At 38.4% G+C, this 17,467-nt stretch overlaps 2 protein-coding genes across 2 annotated transcripts in view; one reads left to right on the forward strand and one right to left on the reverse strand.

Annotated features, from left to right (window-relative positions):
* Positions 1-17,467, forward strand: part of sncga (synuclein, gamma a) — a 405,959-nt gene that overhangs the window by 115,938 nt on the left and 272,554 nt on the right. The window lies entirely within an intron of this gene.
* glud1a (glutamate dehydrogenase 1a) overlaps positions 1-17,467 on the reverse strand; it is an 83,353-nt gene that overhangs the window by 47,180 nt on the left and 18,706 nt on the right. Inside the window, exon 2 of the mRNA XM_028795181.2 lies at positions 114-194. Within this exon, the coding sequence (XP_028651014.1) occupies positions 114-194 (81 nt within the window). The remainder of the gene's footprint in view (positions 1-113; positions 195-17,467) is intronic.

Consider the following 17,467-nt stretch of genomic DNA (forward strand, 5'->3'; position numbering starts at 1 on the left):
AACTTTGCATACCTGTAATTAATTCTGTACTGGCTAAAAACTGGAAATTAATGACACACCCATACCGATCAGTGCTGTGCCATACCCAGTTATTATCATAAGGTGGTACTTACCAACAACTGCACATTTGTAGGTCATTAGGGAGGCCAAAGCTTTTACCTCATCAACACATACATCTGTACTGTAGCGAATACCTAAAAATAAAGACAAATACATACAATTAGAAAATAGCAATTATGGACAGATGTACATGGAGTAATACTGAACATATATAGGGGCTATGTTTTTTCACAATTTGTACATACCTCTTATTTAAAATCTAGGACACAATGATGAAAGGTTTCAAAAGTTATAGTCATAGAAAAGTAGCTTCAAAGAACTGAATATAATTTTATACAGTTTTATGTAAAGTATTACAGAAACAAGAATGTAAAATCATTTCAATTACAGGTAAAATTATGTTACAATGAACTCCCAGGAACCTAAAAAATATTTTGTTGTAAAGAAAATGTTGTTGTATTGAGATTCTGTATTGCTATAGTGCTTTCTTTAACTTGCGCCCAAGCGTTTGCAATCATTTCAATAGCTTCTTTCTCATTAATTTTAATCTCCTCCTGCCTACAAGTTATGCCGACGAGAATTTTTCTCAGCATTTCCTTGCGATAATACACATTCAGGGTGCGAATGATGCCCAAATCCAATGGCTGAAGCGCTGCTGTGCAATTGGGTGGGAGGTATTCAAAGCGATTATCTGAATGTGGAAGCATGTTGTGGGCAGCACAGTTATCAATCAGGAGCCGAATCATCCTTTTCTTCTTCATATTGTGAGGTTTCTGAACTCTTTTGAGAGAACCCCCCCATCCCCCCCCCATGTTAACAACATGCTGAAGTGTGTCCTGAAGCGCAATTGCCACGTCTGTGGAAGCTTGTTTGTCCGTTGCCGGGGCAGGGTAACAACAGGCTCATAGCGCTGCAGTGAAGCACCACAAAAGCAAATCATAAAAGATCGGGGTCGTGGTATAAGTCCCTGTCTTGCACCCCAAAACACGAGGCTGAGTCTCAGTTATTTAGAAAAACCAGCTTTATTCAGCTTGAAACAGGAATGGCACACTTACTTATTGTAGCGTGATCTGCACTCTGCTATACACAGACACAGCAGATCAGTGATCAAGTAATCCTGTTACCTGCATTTACAATGTTCCTTGCATATCACCCATTGATATCTTTTCTGCTTGCTTTGGCGGAGAGAAGCAGCATAGCTGAGAGGCGCAGCACACCCTTGAGCCGGCTTTTGCCCCAGCAACAGATAAACAGTCTTCCATAGACGTGGAGTTTGGACTTCGGGATGCTCTTCGGGGTGTCGTCTAGTTGGGGGAGGTTCCAAGAGAGTTTACAAACCTGACATTTTCTTAAATGAGTGCCGCATTAATAGGAATGTTTCTCGAACGCGCATCACTGAACCACATAAAAACTGCTTTTTCGATGTCTTCAAATGCAGCAGTTCACATACGTTTGCAACCCGAGATTTTTCTTTTTGCTTGGTCTTTCAAGAAAGTTGACAGCGTCGATAGCGATAGCGAAATTCCAAATTCACTGGCAACGTCTTTTTTCTTTTTGCCGCAATCGAGAGCTGCAAAAAATAAAGTTTTTTTTCTAATAGATACTTTATTAATCTATGAACTGTTATTGTTTTTTCATGTCTGCTGTTTCTATAGAAAGGTGACAATGAGTTAAATTCCAATGGATGTTTTAAATGTTGACGAGCAATAAGCAAAAGGTATCACTGAAATTCGCAGGAAACAAAAAAGGCAAAAACAGTACGAGGAATGTTCGAAGAAAGCAAAAAAATTTACACTTTCTGTTTGGGGGATTGTTGAGCACAACTGAGCTGCGGCCACAGAACTAACTGCTCTGTGGATGATTCATTCAGGCATTTCAAGGTCTTTTGGGCACTTCGTTGTAATGAAAGTATCTGCTGAATGTACTTTGTAGTAATGAGATTTCTATAGACTCGTGTCATATGGGGAAACTGTCGGGACCATAAAAATACTTTGTTGTAATGAAAATTTTGTTGTAAAGATATTCGTTGTAACGGAATTTTACCTGTATATCATTTAACTTATAACTCTTTAGACACTTAGAAACTTCTCTTACTCAGTAATTCCTCCCACGTGACAAGTAAATAAAAGCATACTTTAGTGAAAAAATTGGTTTAAGACTGACTTAACTGGGCAGCCACCTTTCTGGCCATGTTAATTTCTATCCCTTGAAATCTGCATACTGACTGTTTTGCTTTGACATGATACGAGACACTATTGTAACAGTGTAAAAAAAAAAAGTTTTGTCGACATGCAGGTTATTAAAAGACTACATTAACATAAAGTAGCTGTTAAAGAAAACATTTGGTGCTTTTCAAGTTGAAGTTGTTTTTTTTTTTTTTTTTACAAAGTATGCATTAATTTTGAAATTGTGTTTTTAAGTAAAACTTTTTTTTTGTTTTAATATAAATTTGAAAAAACACTGTGCCTGTTCTTGTAGTTCACAATGGCATCTATGTAGTTACAGTCTAAATGTTAAAACTAAAGACTTAAAAACCTTGGACTGAGACAAATAAGATGACTTTTTATACCACCAATATGTATATCTATGAACACAAGGAAAGAAACATTTGGTTTCACCGAGTTTTTAGAATTCCTGTTTCCCATTTTTGCACTGTTTGTGGATTTATGTGATGTTTGTTTACCCCCAAAAAATACTGTTTAAAAAAAATGAAGGGAACATTTAACATCACATTCTAACACCAAGTCACTTAAGCTTCAGGGATATCAATCCATCTGTTCAGTTAGGAAGCATAAGCGATTGTGAATGAACTTCACCGGCTTTGGTGCAAATGAAAGTGACAACAAGTGCACTGGAGAGGCAACAACAAGATGACCCCCAAAAAGGGAGTGGTTTTGCAGGTGATGGCCACAGACAATTGCTCTCTCCTTATCTTTCCTGACTGATTCTTCTCTAGATTTACATTTTACTAGCGCTCTTGTCACTACTGGTGGCATGAGGCAGTACATGCAGCTGATTCAGGTTGCACAGCTAGTCCAGCTCCTCCAGGATGGCACATCCATACATGTTGTCACAAACTGTGTCTCCTACCACAGTCATATTAAGGAGATATCAAGAGACAGGCTGTTACACGAGGAGAGCTGGGCAAGGCCATAGAAGGGCATCAACACAGCAGCAGGACCAGTATCTACTCCTTTGTATGAAGCGGAACAGGAGGAGCACTGTCAGAGCCCTAAAAAATGGTGTCCAGCTGGATATTGGTGTGCATTTTTCTGACCAAACTGTAAGAAACAGGCACAATTAAGGCATACATGAGGTTTTCCTTCCCATATTTTATGAGAACGACTTGAAATATTTGAGGGGTCAGTGATACAATGCTAAAACAGTGGGGGAAATATGTAAAATCCACACAGAGACTCCTGGATCTCTATAGCAGCAATGTTAATTAATCACTGTATTACCTGTATGGCTCATTTTATTGCTCTGCAAGGCAGCAGGTTATTTCACTAATTCAAAGCAATCAGCATATGTGTACAAAGGAGTTAGTAAATGCAATTAATAAATACAGCTGACAGTTCAACAAAATTGCTAGGTAAAAACAGAATCAGATGGTTAATGCGGCATATTTTTTAAAACACATTCAAAAGATGTGTAATTTGTCAGAATTTGAATGAAAAATGAGGGATATCTCTACAAAGATCAATTACAATTCAGTAAATAACTGAATTCACTCCTGCTTCTCATGGCTCTGAATAAAGCTTACAGCTAGCACACTGTATTACTCTGCAGTCCAGACTTTGATCAGCACAGCCGCACAGCGAGTACCACACCAGTATCCTCAACATGCACAAGAACAATCATATTGTCCCATTGTGGCTGTTGAAATGATCTTCTGCAACAAACACGGACTTATAGAACTTGACGATCAAAGTGACACATTCATTTTTGCTTCTCACAGGTGTCCTCTATCAATTTACCACATTACCTTTAGACAGGTAGGTCTAGCATATTTTATATATGAAGGACAGTTCACTGTTACACGGACTTTAAAAAATTTTTTTTAACTGTTTGTGACAAACCTCTGACGGCCAACCAAGCAGGCAACTACTGCAATTTTTAGAGCATGCAGTGATACCAAATCAAGTGTGTGCAAAAAGCAGCCAGCATGAAGTAGCTCATTATGCTGTATTGCACAGATAATATTAGCAGAATTGTCAGTCACGATGGCCAGTTCTTTTTCTTTTATGTTCCATTAATTCAATGCCACTGTCAACAAGCATCAACTCTAGATCCTTGTTTTAAAATGCTTCCTTTTTGTCTGAGGATCATGAGGACATGTTTTTGAGACTGATTAACGTGACTGCTACATGTGAACAACTGAAGATATTAGTAACTTGTAGAGTTATAAAAAGATGCAAGTCTTCCCACTGTATCTTTAATTTCATCTAATTCATGATTTTAAATGTCCAATAGGGGGAATACATTTCGCTAACAGTTTAAGTGAAGGGTGTCTACATGGAGATTCATAACACATTAATAGATTATTGAATAACATTTATTATTTAAGAAGTAACATTTAATTATTTTATGATAACATTATTCACAAGATGACATAGATGCGATACATATGTTAGTTAAATTATGGTGAATTTTGAATGAGTGCGGAGTTGTGAAAAAAATTTTTTTCACAGCAATGATATTTTGTTCTACATCTTTCAAATGCTGATTTTAACTGTTCATTACTAATCAACTATTTTTTCTTAAAATAGGGGGCTTTGCTCCCTGCTCGCTTTGCGTTCGCCTATTCCTCCCCCCAAAACCGGGGGCGCGCTATGCTCCAGCCACTTCGCGTCTACCCTGTCGTGTTGTGAATAGGTTGGACTGTTCAGCTGCTGTCTTTCTGCTACTGCCGAGCTGCGTGTTCTGCTTGTCGCTCTGTGCATCAATCATTTAAATGCCTGTACAGCAGCTGTCCTTTTGTCTCACTTCCTTGTCTCGCGTGACGTTAAAGTGTCTCTTGCGGGACGTCAAATTGTCTTCCGAGAAGTTCACGTATCGTCTCCTTCCAAGATTTTTTTTTTTTTATAATAGAGCGATGTCAGTCCATGCTCACTCATTATGTTATGAAGTCACTAGGTAAACAACATTTAAATAAAGTGTTACTGAAATTTGTCACATTATATTAATGTTCTCTATAAAACAACATTTCAAATATATCAGTGCACACTAATTCAGTCAAAATAAAATCGGTATTAAAACGAATTGGGGCATTGTGAATTGGAATCTAACTGAAACATGACATCAATGCAAATACCCAAGCCAAAAGAACATGCAGTCTTCAAATTGTGGGGTAGACAAGGAATTGAAAATTTCAGGATCCATTAACCACTGCACCACATTCAACTTAAGGATAAAATGAAGTAAGAGTGGATGAGGTAATTTTAAGAGACCATCTATAGTGTTGCTGCTAATCATTTCTGAGAGGTTAGTGCTGGACAATGCATCAATAAATGCTTGAAATATTGGTGTTGAACTCTATTCAATAGGATAATAATAGCATCAAATTGCATAACCATCTAGTTAAACTCATATTGAAAGTTACTGTATAACAAGATTGATGAGAAGCAGAACAAATTAAAAGTTGCTTTTCAAACGCTAGATTATGTTCTGCTGATATGATGAAAGGGTAATCTAAAATGGTTCAGATGTGCTACTAACATTTTTTTCCACTTCTTTACTTAGATGCCTTCAATAAAGCCTCAAGCAACTGCCAAATATTACTCTATGCATTTTGATGGAAAACATTATAGTGGGGGTACTATTTGTGCAGGATCATATTTTGAGTGTAATAAAAAATACAATTAAAAAAACAAATTCTGCCAGTATATTAAAATCATCCATCCATTTTCCAACCCGCTGAATCCGAACACAGGGTCACGGGGGTCTGCTGGAGCCAATCCCAGCCAACACAGGGCACAAGGCAGGAACCAATCCTGGGCAGGGTGCCAACCCACCGCAGGACACACACAAACACACCCACACACCAAGCACACACTAGGGCCAATTTAGAATCGCCAATCCACCTAACCTGCATGTCTTTGGACTGTGGGAGGAAACCGGAGCGCCTGGAGGAAACCCACGCAGACACGTGGAGAACATGCAAACTCCACGCAGGGAGGACCCGGGAAGCGAACCCAGGTCCCCAGATCACCCAACTGCGAGGCAGCAGCGCTACCCACTGCGCCACCGTGCCGCCCTATATTAAAATCACTTTAATTGAAATTATTTTTATAACAAAAAAATTGTGGATGGAACAGTCACTTCACTTTTGATTAACCTGACCTTTTTTGAGGTAAAATAAACAAAGAAGATGCAGTGTGTACAGCACTGAAATGTACTGCTAAACTAAAATTGCCAAATATGATTCCATGACAATATGAAGAACAGAATATGGAGGCAGAGCATTATTAAATAAGCAAGGATGAATGGCGTAGCAAGTGCAAGTCAGCATCAGACTCCATAAAAACTAATTAATTAATGTAATCATGAAACACTTTTCTTCCTTATCACTGGTCACTTCAAAACAGTAGAATTCAAATCAAACAAAAAGCAATTAATCATATTTGCTACTTTATCATCTTTTCCTAATGTTTTCCAGGGATCTACCTACATGTTACCTATACGATTAGCCAGAAATCAAAGACAATCACGTGAACAATTTATTATACAGTCTGGGGGGGAAAAAAAATTTTTTTAGAGGTTAACACAGGCGTAAACATGGAAATGGTGTTCATATGGGAAGCTTACGAATACTAAATACACAGGCTCCATAATAAAATTTGTTTAATATAACATTAAATCTGACAAAAGAATATATTATACATTTAAATGCATCGGAGTAAATGTATGGATGACTTTTGAGGCAGCAGTGCACTTGCTATGACTTGCCAATGTCGAAAATAAAAAAAAGTTCTTGGCTTTAGGACTAATATAATGCACTTGAATGGTTTTATTTGGTTTTCCTCTCTAAAAGAAGAAGTTCTGTGTTTTTGAAGGGTGCACATTATGTAAACACCACTTTTGTAAAAGCTTCCTGTCAGCAAAACACTCTGAATTATTTAAGTCGGACAAATAAAATGCATTGATTTACAATGTTTTGTGAAGTGAAGTTAATTTAAGTATATTGTACAAAGCTGGTTTAAACAAATTTCAGAAATTACATTTTCTTTAGAACAGATACAAATGCATAAAACAGTATCACATTACTGACAGTAAAGGGTTTATGTTTAATTGTTAAATGTCCAGTAATTTATTTCCTTCTGTTTTGATGCCATTTGAAATGACTAGAATTGCTGAAGGAAATTTTAAGGAATTACCTACTTGACTAGTCAGTTTAACTATTTAAGACTTGATGAACAAGTAACTACTTCAGTTGTAGTGTGGTACAATACTGTTAACACTGTTAATTATCCGTTGATCACTGATAAAATGCCTTTGCTCTACAAACAACCTACATGTTTTCACTACTACTGAATAATGATATAGGAAGACATGTTTCTATTTCATCTTGTCCAAAATTGTAAAGACTATGTCAATAACCACCCTCATAAGAGGATTTTCAGGTCACAAGTGCACTATTACTCTTAATAAAGTACTTGGTGGCTATGGAAAAAGACTCAAAACTGGTCAAAGATACTGTACATGTCAATTTTGGCAAAATAACAATCTTCTTCAGAGACCACATGCTTTTTTTCTTCCCCTTACATCTCATGTGCATTATGTCCATTTCTGCCCACTTCTACTCCCTAATTATATGCACCTCTATGTAATCTCATTACTACTGCTCTGTTTATTTTATATTCTCAGTGATGGATACTGAAGCTTGACATGCATAGTTACACAGTGAGGGAGATATAATGATGCAGCTACACTATCCCAATTAAGATCATTAAGTCATATGGCAAACAAATGTAGGTTTTTCATACAATTGTGCTTTACACAACAAATCACAATCTGAAACTCATCTATCCGAGTGCCATTATGTACAACGCTGCACATCCTCTCTCTGACACACTAACACTAAGAGCTTCAAGTGTGTAAAACAATACTGGAGCTCCTTTATACCAACAGCAATACATCTGCATAATGCCTCACTGTGACTGTGACTAACAAGTCTGACATTTACTTTCTTTATAGTCATTCCGGTATGTATTCAGACCAAAGTGTGCGTGTATATTTATTTATTTACTTATCTACTTATTTATTTATGTATTTAAAGAGCTTACGTAAAAAGCCAAAATTTCTTCCAGGGACAAATAAAATTCTACCTATTCTAATCTATCACTTGTACTTCTACTCTGATAATACAATACTATTTTATTACAGACTCTATACACCTTTGCTGGAATGGTACCTCTTTGGGATTGTCTCATGTGAAACGAAATGATTTAGCCCAGGCACCATTTTAATATTTCGTCAGTCACTTTTACATTAATTATTCACAGCACAGTCACTTGGGAATAGTAAACTTTATATGCATAGCCATTTTAGCCTTTTATCCTTTTTTGTAGTGATATAACTGGTATACTGTACATGCAAGCAATGCAAAAGACTGCCTAATCACCCACAACAACCTTTTCTAAGTATGTTACACAGTTTTGTGATTAACACACAGTGTTTTTTTTTTTTTTTTTTTTTAAAAACGGACACAGAATATCCACAGGATTACTGGCAAAACGTCTTGTAAACACTTTGAACTACATTGTTTGCAGGAAGGCTGTTGATGTTGTTGGATGCAATATACTGCACATACTCTAGTTTATTTATAATATGCATATAAGCAAAACAAACAAAAACAAATATCAAATAGTCCGCTGGAATAATGATGATTTACCTAACAACCATTCAAAGAAGAATAGGTCATTCAATCAGAGGTAACAAGATTCCATTACAAAATATATTATATACATATAATAAAATCACTATCTCATTCATACACAAAAATCCCTATTTAGAGCTGAAGTTAAAAATTAAAAACACATAGGAGCATCTCTAGTAGTTTGTGATAACTATCAAGTTTATTAAGGCCAATGCTGATCACTGATTTCATGTTATTTGATTGGCTAATTCAATACAAACTCAGATTTTTTCTTTTTTCCCCTCCCTATTCCCCTTTAAAACACGTTTTACACTAACCTCTTGGAAAGCCAATAGCATAGAAGCCATATGTCCTATATTAGTATGTATTTTTATAATGATACTATAGACCACAAGGGTTAACTATTCATTTTTCATTAACAAAATGAAATTCTATAGGATTATTGTTCAGGGACCACAAAATATTAAAATAAATACAATATTCTTAAAATACATACTTGTAAATGAATAAAATATGTATAGAAATATGAATCCATAACACGGGACATAAAAGAAAAGAAAATGCTTCTCATAATTACAAGCTGTAATATTGTTTAAATATTTCTTACCTATCTGAAACAAGGCTTAATTAAAAAAGCAGTGTTCACCAATCCTCTTAACAACAAAAAAGTATGTGTGTATATTAATATTCTCACACAATCAATTGATATTGGCAATTAAACACTGCTTAAATGTAAACATAAATGCAGTTATAGACTGTAATCATTTTAAATCATTAATTGCACTACAGCTTTTTTGCTGTTAAAATATACATTTACTATGTTTATACAGGTGTGTTTTTTATTTCTTCAATGTATCAGCTAGACATTTGTATTCTTGAGGTGTAATTATAATGGATTACCAATTTAATAAAAGTAGTAATTGTTTCTTACCAAACTTGTGCTGTATGACACACACAGCAACAAATAATAAACACAGTACAGTGGAACCTCGGGTCACGAACGTCTCGGACCACATACAAATTGGGTTACGACCAAAGAGTTCGCCAAACTTTTGCATCTGTTCACGACCACACACTCAGGAGACGAACAAACCTGTTTCCCTTCCGGTTCGTACGCGCTGATGATTTCCGCACATGTTCAGTCTCTCCCTGTGCAGCGAGCGAGTGAGAGAGAGCGTGAGAGAGAGGGGGCTGGCCGAGAAGGAAGTTAAAGAATGCACCGGGCTTGTTTTTAAAGAGACTGATTCGAGCATTGTTTTATCCTTGTTGTATTTAATGAAGACTTTTTTCTATTGGATTTTAACCTCCACTTCACTTCTGTTTACAGCCATCGGTTCGTAGTGTGCATTGTTGCAATGTTACTTTTCTTGGTTGTTTATTAAATTATGGATTTTTCAAATGTTTGTTTTCTCTGTGCTTAAAACTCATTAAAAAAAAGTGTTTACAGTGAGCAGTTCGTAAGGCTATAGCGTGAATTCTTGCAATGTTACTTTTCTCTGTTCAAGGTTTTCTCAGTGTTATTCAACGTTTTTACATTTAGTTTACTGTTACGCTGTGCATTCTATGGTATTATTAACTATTTTTGTGCTTAAAAATCTATAAAAAAATATATTTACAAACAGTTCGTACGGTCTGGAACGGATTCATTGTACAGTGCATCCAGAAAGTATTCACAGCGCATCACTTTTTCCACATTTTGTTATGTTACAGCCTTATTCCAAAATGGATTAAATTCATTTTTTTCCTCAGAATTCTACACACAACACCCCATAATGACGTGAAAAAAGTTTACTTGAGGTTTTTGTAAACTTATTAAAAATAAAAAAACTGAGAAATTACATGTACATAAGTATTCACAGCCTTTGCTCAATACTTTGTCGATGCACCTTTGGCAGCAATTACAGCCTCAAGTCTTCTTGAATATGATGCCACAAGCTTGGCACACCTATCCTTGGCCAGTTTCGCCCATTCCTCTTTGCAGCACCTCTCAAGCTCCATCAGGTTGGATGGGAAGCGTCGGTGCACAGCCATTTTAAATCAATCAGATTCAAGTCTAGGCTCTGGCTGGGCCACTCAAGGACATTCACAGAGTTGTCCTGAAGCCACTCCTTTGATATCTTGGCTGTGTGCTTAGGGTCGTTGTCCTGCTGAAAGATGAACCGTCGCCCCAGTCTGAGGTCAAGAGCGCTCTGGAGCAGGTTTTCATCCAAGATGTCTCTGTACATTGCTGCAGTCATCTTTCCCTTTATCCTGACTAGTCTCCCAGTTCCTGCCTCTGAAAAACATTCCCACAGCATGATGCTGCCACCACCATGCTTCACTGTAGGGATGGTGCCAGGTTTCCTCCAAACGTGACGCCTGGCATTCACACCAAAGAGTTCAATCTTTGTCTCATCAGACCAGAGAATTTTCTTTCTCATGGTTTGAGACTCCTTCAGGTGCCTTTTGGCAAACTCCAGGTGGGCTGCCATGTGCCTTTTACTAAGGAGTGGCTTCCGTCTGGCCACTCTTCCATACAGGCCTAATTGGTGGATTGCTGCAGAGATGGTTGCCCTTCTGGAAGGTTCTCCTCTCTGCACAGAAGACCTCTGGAGCTCTGACAGAGTGACCATCGGGTTCCTGGTCAGCTCCCTGACTAAGGCCCTTCTCCCCCGATCGCTCAGTTTAGATGGCCGGCCAGCTCTAGGAAGAGTCCTGGTGGTTTCGAACTTCTTCCACTTACGGATGATGGAGGCCACTGTGCTCATTGGGACCTTCAAAGCAGCAGAAATTTTTCTGTAACCTTCCCCAGATATGTGCCTCGAGACAATCCCGTCTCGGAGGTCTACAGACAATTCCTTTCACTTCATGCTTGGTTTGTGCTCTGACATGAACGGTCAACTGTGGGACCTTATATAGACAGGTGTGTACCTTTCCAAATCATGTCCAATCAACTGAATTTACCACAGGTGGACTCCAATTAAGCTGCAGAAACATCTCATGGATGATCAGGGGAAACAGGATGCACCTGAGCTCAATTTCGAGCTTCATGGCAAAGGCCGTGAATACTTATATACATGTGCTTTCTCAATTTTTTTATTTTTAATAAATTTGCAAAAACCTCACATAAACTTTTTTCACATTGTCATTATGGGGTGTTGTGGGTAGAATTCTGAGGAAAAACATGAAATTTAATCCATTTTGGAATAAGGCTGTAACATAACAAAATGTGGAAAAAACAGATGCACTGTATTTACATATTAATTTATTTTTGGGTCACAAACAAATTGGGTTATGACCAGAGTTTTCGAACGAATTACGGTTGTGACTCAAGGTTCCACTGTACACATCTTTAAAAAAAGCCACAAATGTATCAAATGTCCATAAGTTGTTAATCAAGAAGACACATGGCTCACATGCTGAACAGGTTTGTAAGTAAAATATGCATTTTGCTGTTAAGATAAAAAGCCAATTGTTTACTAAGCAGAAATTTCAAATTTGTCTTTATCTTTTCTTTTTCCAAATAAAAATGTAAGCTACTGCTCTTAAAACAAGCTTGCAGTCCAAACTCAAACAGTGTCCGTTTTAATTTAAAAGGACAAAATAAAAAGGTCAGAATTCATTAAAGAAGCTTTTCTTGCCATTTGTCTAATTGCACAGGACAGCCCTCCAATTTCTTTGTTTCAGTTTATTACGCCACTTTCTTTAACGTAAAGGCTACTATTTCAGCAAGGCTTGACTTGCTGTTCTCCGACATTGTGGTCAGCAACACAGGAGCGCCGCAGGGGACTGTACTTTCTCCGGTCCTGTTCAGTCTATATACATCAGGCTTTCAATACAACTTGGAGTCCTGCCACATGCAAAAGTTCGCTGACGACACTGCTATCGTGGGCTGCATCAGGAATGGGCAGGAAGAGGAGTACAGGAACTTAATCAAGGACTTTGTTAAATGGTGCGACTCAAACCACCTACAACTGAACACCAGCAAAACCAAGGAGCTGGTGGTGGATTTTAGGAGGACCAAGCCCCTCATGGACCCCGTGATCATCAAAGGTGACTGTGTGCAGAAGGTGCAAACCTATAAATACCTGGGAGTGCAGCTGGATGATAAATTGGACTGGACCGCCAATACTGATGCTCTTTGTAAGAAAGGACAGTGCCGACTATACTTCCTTAGAAGGCTGGCGTCCTTCAACATTTGCAATAAGATGCTGCAGATGTTCTAACAGACGGTTGTGGCGAGCGTCCTCTTCTATGCAGTGGTGTGCTGGGGAAGCAGCATAAAGAAGAGGGACGCCTCACGCCTGGACAAACTGGTGAGGAAGGCAGGCTCTATTGTAGGCACGGAGCTGGACAGTTTGACATCCGTGGCAGAGTGACGGGCACTGAGCAGGCTCCTGTCAATAATGGAGAATCCACTGCATCCACTAAACAGTATCATCTCCAGACAGAGGAGCAGCTTCAGCGACAGACTGCTGTCAATGTCCTGCTCCACTGACAGACTGAGGAGATCGTTCCTCTCCCACACTAAGCGACTCTTCAATTCCACCCAGGGGGGTAAACGTTAAAACTATACAAAGTTATCGTCTGTATACCTGCATTGTTATCACTCTTTAATTTAATATTGTTCTTTATCAGTATGCTGCTGCTGGAGTATGTGAATTTCCCCTTGGGATTAATAAAGTATCTATCTTCTCTGTTTACGCTGCAGGAAGTTACTGCAAAAAAAAAAAAAAAAAAAAAACACACAGAAGATGTGCTGGCTCAACTACAGTAATAAGTTGCAAAAAGATGCACTGCAACTAAATTATCATAAAGCTTAGGAAAGCAGGGGCTGAAAAGATCGTTTTTTGTAATCAACCAATTTGCCAACCAATCAAATCTTTTTTAGTGAAAATTGGCTGATTTAGATTGATCAATCAGAGCATTCCTAACTTAGACTGTGGCAAAAGAGTCTACCATAGAAAGTTACAAATGACTTGATAACTATAAGAACACTTGAATATATATACGGGACTTTATATTAATAGTCATCAGGTTACCATTGGCCACCATTTTGAGGCAACCGCTTTTTGGCCCCTTCTGCCAACAATGTCAAAACACTTGGATTTTAGGATTGGACATGGCAAATTTTTATTCATCTATACTAATAAAAGGCAAAGCCCTCACTGACTGACTCATCACTAATTCTCCAAATAACCATGTAGGTAGAAGGCTGAAATTTGGCAGGCTCATTCCTTACAGCTTACTTACAAAAGTTAGGCAGGTTTCATTTCGAAATTCAACGCATAATGGTCATAACTGGAACCTCTTTTTTGACAATATACTGTAATGGACGGCAGCTCGATGGCCGTGGGAGGCGGAGTTGAGTGTCACGTCATCACGCCTCCCACGTAATCACGTGAAAAGACTGTGAACGTAGTAGGGAGAAATGAAGGAAGAGCCGCAAACAGCGAAGAACAAAAAATTCATTAAACAATTGAGAAGGGAGCGAAACAATAAGAAGCGAGCGAGTGAAGCATACAAGCATCTTCATAAGGGAAACAAAGCACGGTGTAAAACGTAAGTTTAAATTAAGTTTATAGAAACACTCCCGCTGCGGAAGGCAATAACATATTCGCGAGATAAAACTTTAATGAGAAGACACGAGGTATAAACGAACCACACGCCGTAGTGCAACGTTATGGGTTTCACCTCTGGCACTGACGTTCGAGATTCGATTCCCGAGAGGGGATGCACTGTGTGTACGCCTGATGAGCCCAGAATTAGGGAGAAACACATGTCGCATACTCTTTGCATTATTTGAAAGTAAACTATTAAAACCATTCTATGATCTGCTTCTGGGAACAGAAAGAGGGCACGTGGCAGACGTAAGGCAACTTCCTGACCAACCACAAGCGTAACCTGGCAGGTAACCACCCATACAATCAGATTGTGATTCAGAAAACGAATGCCGTGAATGTAATTACCACGATCTACATACTGTCAAATAAACGAAACACACGCCGTAGCGCGACAGCTGTGAAAAGGGAGGTTCACAAAAAAACAGATCCTTAACAAATTGTTATTGGTATATTTTCGATCCGTTTAAAAAGGGTTTCTTCTTAATAAAAAATTAAAAGCAGTACTTCGCCGCAACGAAGCACGAAAATTTGGCTATATATATCTGCTTCTCGCAATTAAAAGAGGGCACGTGGCGGATGTTAGACGACTTGATGACCAAGCATAAGCGTTACCTGCCAGGTAATCACCCATACAATCAGATTGTGATTCAGACTAGGAATGCAATGAATGTAATTACTCCGATCTACATACAAGCCGAAAGTCTTGCAACATTCAAAGATGATGGTTTGGGATAAGTACACCATGGAACATAAAAGAGCTTATGAAGCCTTGAACCGAAAAAAGCAAGATCTCAGAGATCGTAAAAAAAAAAAATAGGAGGTAATGTCGTTTTACTCGCTGTAGATTTTAGTCAAACATTACCAGTTATTCCACGAGGGAGACCAGCAGATGAACTCAACGCGTGTTTAAAATCCATGCTTCTCCCACGCTCGGTTATATGTCGCATGTTCTCGGGTACGTACACCAAAAAATGTATACATTTAAGCATGTAATGGGCAAACAAAAAATGAGGTATACCCGAAGGCACTGCAGTAGTACTCAATGTAATTTTACTTCTTAAATGTTAATGTTTTACTGTTTAATAATTTATACGCTTCTTATATGTTGTTCAAATTCTTTTATCAAAATGCCAGTGACAGCACAATGCACGATAACATGGAGTGAATACACCATTCGCATCCGCCCACGGCTGCCCTGGTGTGCGCATATAGGAGTTGATTCTACAATAAAATAAAATAAAGATAAAAAGAGTAATACAATCATCACCCATAAAGCGAATAGTAGACGTGACTACTATACTATATGTGTATCAAATTTCAAGTCAATAGGTGAAACGGTTTGTGAGCTACAGGTGATTTAAAATCCTGGACAGACAAACAAATAGCCACGGTAGCAAATTATAGAAGAAGATTTTACTGTTTAATAATTTATATTTATATGAAATGTGCTTCTTATATATTACTTAATATTCTCATATGATAATGATGTTAATGTTGTTTATATTGATTTCTATGTTATTGTAAGTGCATGAATGTGTGTATATGTATATATATATATATATATATATATATATATATATATATAAAAAATATGTGTATATATATGTGTGTGTATGTATATATATATATATATATATATATATATGTGTGTATATGTGTATATGACAGCAACACTCATAACAATGACAACACAATTACATTGACAATCATGTTAAGTTATTTTTAAAATGTTTCCTTTACTTTTTTATAACCTCTTTAACACACTACTTCTCCGCTGCGAAGCGTGGGTATTTTGCTATTATGCATAAGATGCAGATCAGTGTATAACTTGCCAATTACTAATCAATTTTAAGATTAAAATTAAATGTAAGCTGCACTCATGTGCAATGCAATTTCTGGCTTTCCTTTATATGGGTGTAGCAAGTTAAAAAACTGTGTAAGTAACAGCTGCCACACTAGCATTTGTGATCCGGATGCGCATATGACCCGAATGTTAAAAGCCTCCTTCGGCTTAATAAGATGAACGTGAAAGGGCTGAAAAGACCACAGAGCACTGTGGCCAGTAGAATGTCTGCCGTGTGGAAGAATGTTAAAGCATGTGAAGATGAACACTACAGTGACTGAAATTGAAATGCACCTGGAAAAACTCACCCTTGATGGAACTAAAGTGAAGATGTTTGGCACTACAAATTGGTTAAGACATTTAAGATTTTATTACACAGCAGACAGTGTAATCCCCCTCTTTAAGAAGGGGGACCGGAGGGTGTGTTCCAACTACAGAGGGATCACACTCCTCAGCCTCCCTGGAAAAGTCTATTCAGGGGTTCTGGAGAGGAGGGTCCGTGGGATAGTCAAACCTCGGATTCAGGAGGAACAGTGTGGTTTTCATCCTGGTCGCGGAAGAGTGGACCAGCTCTACACCCTTAGCAGGGTCCTGGAGGGTGCATGGGAGTTCGCCCAACCAGTCTACATGTGTTTTGTGGACTTGGAAAAAGCGTTCGACCGTGTCCCTCAGGGAATCCTGTGGGGGGTGCTCTGAGAGTATGGGATACCGGACCCCCTGATAAGAGCTGTTCGGTCCCTGTACGATCGGTGTCAGAGCTTGGTCCGCATTGCCGGCAGTAAGTCGAACCTGTTTCCAGTGAGAGTTGGACTCCGCCAGGGCTGCCCTTTGTCACCGATTCTGTTCATAACTTTTATGGACAGAATTTCTAGGTGCAGCCAGGGTGTTGAGGGGGTCCGGTTTGGTGGACTCAGGATTGGGTCACTGCTTTTTGCAGATGATGTTGTCCTGTTTGCTTCATCAGGCCGTGATCTTCAGCTCTCTCTGGATCGGTTCGCAGCTGAGTGTGAAGCGGCTGGGATGGGAATCAGCACCTCCAAATCCGAGACCATGGTCCTCAGCCGGAAAAAGGTGGAGTGCCCT

Source organism: Erpetoichthys calabaricus, chromosome 2 (assembly GCF_900747795.2).
Source record: "Erpetoichthys calabaricus chromosome 2, fErpCal1.3, whole genome shotgun sequence".
NCBI lineage: Eukaryota > Metazoa > Chordata > Cladistia > Polypteriformes > Polypteridae > Erpetoichthys > Erpetoichthys calabaricus.